Genomic DNA, 6,843 nt, shown 5'->3' with positions numbered 1-6,843 from the left:
GGCTTTGTGAGATTGTATAATGCTTGTGTTACAACTGCAATGATGCATGGTAGTGAGACATAGGCCTCGAATGCAGAGGACTTGAAAAGACTGGAAAGGAAATGAAGTTAGGACACTGTTGGATGTGCAGAGTAAGTGTTGGATGTGCAGTGTAAGTGTAAGATGTGCAGTGTAAGTGTTGGATGTGCAGTGTGAGAATGACAAAACGCAGGTATGTTAAGAGTAAAATTGGTCATAAGAGAAACCAGATATTGTGTGGAAAAATGGGGACTGCACTGGTATGGACATGTGTTGCATATGGATGAGGACAGCTGTATAAAGAGAGTGCTGATGGAGCTTGCAGAAGAAAGAGAACTATGAAACATGGAATGAATTGTTGAAGGCTGATCTCAGAACCTTGAACCTCATGGAGGAAGTGACAAAGGACTCGGATGACTTGCAGTTTGTGGTTCTTGAGAAAACTTGCTCATCTCTGCAAAATAGATTCTGGAAGCATTATGTGTTTATGTATATATACATTTGTAGAACTGGGCTTCCCTCACCAATTCAAATTACATCATAACTCACTTCAGCTTGTCAATCAGTTGATGCTTAAATTGATCCTAGAAATTTTTTCAACCACTCCTGTCCCCAACAAAAATTAGTTTTGTACTTAATTAAAAGGATTCATCAATATATTGATTTAGTCATCATAATTCAAGCTAATTCTTGCCTGAATCACAGGAATGAATAAGGATTGTTCTTAGACATGATCAGTGTTAGTAACATATAACACACTGCTGAGCATTTTATTGTTTGATTAGTACCCACATCAAGGTCAAAGACATAAGTCTGTGTTGGTAATAAACAACATACGGTTGACCTCTTGAATGTTTGAGGAATATCCTATTGACACAGATTTAAATCAGTGTTGGAACAAATATTGTACAGCTGATTCCTGGAGTTTTATGCCATTACTCTATGAACACAGACATAAGTTAGTTTTGTAACAGATTACATACAATTGATTGTGTGAATATTTGGCCAGCACCCTAATTTCCAAAACTAATCTACACTTTATTTAGTTAAGCTGAAAGAAAAGTTTAATTAGATCTTATTTGTAAAGTATCCTTTTAATTAATCAATTACTTTAATCAGTTAACAATGGTATTTATGTTGTTATTTATCTGTCTCTTTTTATCTGCTAGACAATCATGGCTACGCATATGATATGGACCAAGGGGAGAGCAGCTATGAGCTTCATAATATTGAACCATCCCAGTTTTCACCCTCACAGTCAGACAGTTTCACGGAACAGTTGATCCAGAACCTTCCCAGCAACAGACTCAGTAAGGAGACATTGATTTTGTTTTTATTCTTATTTATTTACAGATATATCTACATGCACACACACACACACACGCACACACACACACACACACACACACCTTTATGCATACATCTAAGTTCAAATGTATACATACATACAACACATACACACAGTTTCAAATGTGTGTACATACAGCTTCACATACACACATGCAGCTGCACACACACACACATGCAGCTGCACACACACACACAAATACATAAATTTTCACATGTACACATTCACATACACACATAATGTTCAGCTTTACATGCATATACACACATATACAAGTGCATGTGTGTGCAAGCACAGACACAAAGACATACACACATACAAATTTTTCCATCGTCACATTCTCACAATTACACATGCATATGCAGACACACACATTGTCAAATAAATTAGCATTACATTTGACAAAATAATCTAGATGCTAAATGGTTAATAAACTAACTTTCATTATATTTAAACTGCTGTTTGGAATATAAATAAACAAAAGGCTCTGACATGAAAATTATGATAGATGGTTTTAACCCTTTTCCTGATCTGTGTATCACACATAATACATAGGACATATTACCCTGGTATCCATGCATTATTTATGATACACATGTTTCACTGCCATATAATAACATTGATTCAACAGTTGCCATGAACTGCTTGATTTTGATTTGCCTGGACAATTTGGAGTTCCAGATTTTTAGTTTGTGACAGGCTATCCATGCTTGTGCCTTCCTGATCTTGATGTCTGCTTCTGAATTGCTCACCCAAGAAATTATCAAATGGGCTAAATGGAAGCTACACAAGAATGCTATGAATTGCCCTAAATGTGAAATGGCAGCAATGCATAACAAATGAATGCCTTTATAGAAACCTGCCAAAAGTTAGCAAGAAGACTGGGCAAAGACAGCTGCAATTATCTGGTTACTATGTGTGCCACTCTGAAGTGGAAGCATCCAAATTAGTCTTGTGGAACCCACTTCATGGTGATGTAAGAAGAAGAAAATGTTGTCACAATTAAGACAACTTGATTGCAGACACTGGCCTGGTATGTATCCAGGACCTTGAAGTAGTGATGATAGACTGAGAAATGAGGCAGCCAGACTTTATTGCTGCTGCCCAGGTTGGAACCAAGCCATAATAATAATAAATATGATATACATTCCCAGTTTCATTCAGTTACCAGAGTAACTTGGGACTTTTGAAAGAAAAGCTTTATATTACTCAGAACATCTGAAATAAGGCCTAACTAAAGTCTGAAAACAAGCTTGGATGTTTAGGACAAAATTATGCAAATAATTTGGACAGTTAAAGGGTTAATTTAAATTTGAATATTTCAAAATGAGTTGTTTGTATTGTGGGGACAAATTAGTCCTTGATGGTTTGGTGTTAAAAGAGTTAAACTCACATTCATAATGTCTCTGCAGCTTTGTCTACTAATAAAATGATTTTTTCTTCTAGTGACTGACCTTTCAAGAGCAAGAGATGGAACACTAAGATCTAGATCAACAACTAACACTATTAAAAAACGAAAAACTTTCCGATCAAAATCTTTGATGTATAAAACTGTGAGGATGCGACAAAAAGCAACCAGCAAAGACATTCTGCAGAAGTTAGAATCTGACGAACTAATAGACGATGGATACCTAACAAGCGAAGGCAAAGATGCATTAAACGCCATGCCAGTGAATCTAAGCAATAAGCGAGAAGTCATGTAAGATTGAGAACATTTTTTATTAATATCTTATTTGGATGAAGTAGTGAGAAAGGATTTTCAGACATTGAACTTTACAGAGGGGATGACAGGGGACCAAGATTTCTGAGTTTTCTGTGCTTGAGAAGACACATCAAGCTAAGTAAAATTGAGGTTGTCCTTGCATACAGGCATGTCCCTTGCATCCTTCTTCAGCTGAACATTTCTAATCTTGTAGCAGGGGGTGGATGCTCTGAAAGTGTAGCTGCTAGAATAAGAATAGCTTGGGCAAAGTTCAGAGAGCTCCTACCTCTGCTGGTGACAAAGGGCCTCTTGCTCAGAATAAAAGGTAGACTGTATGATGCATATGTACGAACAGCCATGCTACATGGCAATGAAACATGGATCATGACTGCTGAGGACATGCATAAGCTTGCAAGGAATGAAGCCAGTATGCTCTGCTGGTTGTATAATGTCAGTGTGCATACATGACAGAGTGTAAGTGCCACGAGAGAAAAGTTGGATTTAAGAAGCATCAGATGTGGTGTGCAAGAGAGACGACTGCGCTAGTATAGTCATGTGTTGCGAATGAATGAGGACAGCTGTGTGAAAAAGTGTCACACCGCTGCAGTTGAGGGAACCTGTGGAAGAGGTAGACCCAGGAAGACCTGGGATGAGGTGGTGAAGCACGACCTTCAAATACTGGGCCTTACTGAGGCAATGACTAGTGACTGAGACCTTTGGAGATATGCTCTGCTTGAGAAGACCCGGCAAGCCAAATGAGACCATAACCCGTGGCCTATGCCAGTGAGTGTAACCAGCCCACTTATGAATACCCCTCGTTCATTGGACAATAAAGTTTGCTTGCGAAGACCTGTTGAGGCAAGTGAAATCAAAATCAAAATCACTGATGTGACCGATGACAGTGGTGCCTGATTGGCACTCGTGCTAGTGGAATGTTAAAAGCACCATCTGAAAGTGATCGTTGCCAGGGCCACTAGTTGGCTCCTGTGCTGGTGGTATGTAAAAAGCACCATTCGAGCATGATCGTCGCCAGTGTCGCCTTACTGGCACGTGAAAAAACCAACATTCGAGCGAGGTCATTGCCAGTGCCGCCGGACTGGCTCCCGTGCAGGTGGCATGTAAAAAATACCTTTTGAGCATGGTCATTGCCAGAGCTGCCTGACTGGCCCTTGTGCCAGTGGCAAGTAAAAGCACCCACTACACTCGGAGTGGTTGGAGTTAGGAAGGGTATCCAGGTGTAGAAACTTTGCCAGTTTAGATTGGAGCCTGATGCAGCCTTCTGGCTCGCCAGTCCTCAGTCAAGCCATACAAGTCATGCCAGCATGGAAAGCAGACGTTAAATAATGATGATGATGATGATGATGATGATGATATATATATATATATATATACACACACATACACTAGAGACATCAAATACAGAGAGAGAGAGGTGTATGTGTATGTATACAGGTGTGCACATTTTTGTTATTACTGCAACTCATCCAGTGGGCTCCCATTTACTTTCTGTGTACTCACTATTGCTCACAATGCTTGAATCCACCTGAGACTATACTATAACTCACTTTCCCAAGGTGCATTGTAGAAAGAACCCAGTTCTTATGATTATGAACTAGTTTTTAAATTTTTTTTTACTTCTTTGTTACATCCTCATAAAGCAATATATCTACCCCAACACATTTTGCCCAACATTCTAGTGATTCTTTGAGGAACTGAAAGAATATAAAGGGATCCAAGAACATAACAGGATGGAGTTAAATGTCATACCAAATTCTGTTTGCCACTATACTGAATCCTCTGATAGATTTCATTATTGAAGCTAATTATAATTTTTTCTCTTTCTCTTCTATTTCCGCTCGACACACCATTGCAACTATTACATTAAACAACTTTGCTATTTACTACCAAAGACGAAGTTTAACTGACACGATAAGGTCAAAAGAAAAGACATTGTCGACTGATGTATGGCTTCGCTCAAATATACAAGGGGTAAGTTATTTTAGTTGTTTAGTTGTAATCAATGTTTAGTGTTGATTCCAAACTCATTTTGGAATATAGCTGGTTTACAATAATGGTTTTTCCATATACTCTTTACTCTCTTTTACTCTTTTATTTGTTTCAGTCATTTGACTGCAGCCATGCTGGAGCACTGCCTTTAGTCGAGCAAATCGACTCTGGGACTTATTCTTTGTAATCCTAGTACTTATTCTATCGGTCTCTTTTGCTGAACCGCTAAGTGATGAGGACATAAACACACCAGCATCAGTTGTCAAGCAATGCTAGGGGGACAAACACACACACATATACATATATATACATACATACAATGAGCTTCTTTCAGTTTCCGTTTACCAAATCCACTCACAAGGCTTTGGTTGGCCCGAGGCTATAGTAGAAGACACTTGCCCAAGGTGCCACGCAGTGGGACTGAACCCGGAACCATGTGGTTGGGAAGCAAGCTACTTACCACATAGCCACTCCTGATAAAAATGAAAAAATATAAAAAAGGGTTTTGCATGATCATGTATAGAGGAATATATTATTTAAAAGAGTTCCAACTCTTTTTTTTATGTTTTATTTATATTCTTATAAAATTAATGTGGGATATAGAATATGGAATATATAATATAAATAGTAAAATGAAATGAAGTATTAAATGTCTTATTGAATATATGAAATATTGAGTATTAAATATAGAGTATTAAATATATAAGGACTAGTATGCTTTCCTGCCTCATGGCAGTCATCAAGGTCCCATACACATATATACGGACGTATGTAAGTATGTACGTACATACATACATACATACATGCATGCATATATGCATACATACATACATACATACATACATACATACATACATACATATGCATACATGCATACATACATACATACATACATACACACACACACACACACACACACACACACACACACACACACACACACACTCACACACACACATACAAGATGCAGTATAGTCAAACAGTTAAGAAATTTCCCAGATTTGATTCTACTGCATAGCATCTTGAGCAAATGTTATAGCCTAGAGTTGACCCATACTCTGTTAGTGAAACATGGATATACAGAAACTATATAGAAACCCGTCAAATGAATCATAGCTGTAATTCAAGAGGTACAGCCTGGTCACACCCTGCAGATTCTAAGAATTATGTTAATGATACAATGTAGCTGCTGGATGCTCAACCATGTACATATTAATTCAGGCACTGCCCACATGGCATAACAACACATGGTATGTGGGCAGTGTGTGAAGATTGTGCTGAGACACCAGACATGCTAAAAAATACTGTCTGGCATACTTTTATCGCATGAAACTAATAATAGCACATAAAAATGTACATTATCTTTGTTAAATAATATTTGTCTCTCACCAGATGGAGCACATTGTTTGTTGATCTTAGCATCATGGAACAGTACACTTTATATATATATATATATATATATATATATCGCTCTGTATCTTTGTGTTAGTTTCTTTATATATATATATCTCTGTATCTCTCTTTATTCTACCCCATCATTTTTCTCCTAACTTATTTTCCATTTATCTCTGTATTTCAGTCATGGAGTCGGTTCAAGAGACGTCTCAGGAATATGACCTACTATATAGGTCTATGGCAATCAGTCATAAAGAAAATTGAGGGACTCTTTGGAAGCAGTGTCACCTCTTACTTCCTGTTTCTCAAGTGGCTGTTCTTCTTGAATGGTTTTACCTTCTTTTTAATGTTCTGTTTCCAAGTTCTTCCTCAG

At 37.8% G+C, this 6,843-nt stretch overlaps 1 protein-coding gene across 1 annotated transcript in view; it reads left to right on the top strand.

The window, feature by feature from the left end:
* The window catches only part of LOC106868847 (transmembrane channel-like protein 5), a 95,083-nt gene that overhangs the window by 54,414 nt on the left and 33,826 nt on the right, over positions 1-6,843 (top strand). Inside the window, exons 3-6 of the mRNA XM_052969462.1 lie at positions 1,188-1,328; positions 2,813-3,065; positions 4,979-5,057; positions 6,655-6,840. Of these exons, the coding sequence (XP_052825422.1) occupies positions 1,188-1,328; positions 2,813-3,065; positions 4,979-5,057; positions 6,655-6,840 (659 nt within the window). The remainder of the gene's footprint in view (positions 1-1,187; positions 1,329-2,812; positions 3,066-4,978; positions 5,058-6,654; positions 6,841-6,843) is intronic.

The sequence above is a fragment of the Octopus bimaculoides genome, chromosome 7, assembly GCF_001194135.2.
Source record: "Octopus bimaculoides isolate UCB-OBI-ISO-001 chromosome 7, ASM119413v2, whole genome shotgun sequence".
In the NCBI taxonomy this organism is placed as follows: domain Eukaryota; kingdom Metazoa; phylum Mollusca; class Cephalopoda; order Octopoda; family Octopodidae; genus Octopus; species Octopus bimaculoides.
The sequence above is the reverse complement of the archived record's forward strand: the minus strand, read 5'-3'. Positions and strand labels throughout refer to the sequence as shown.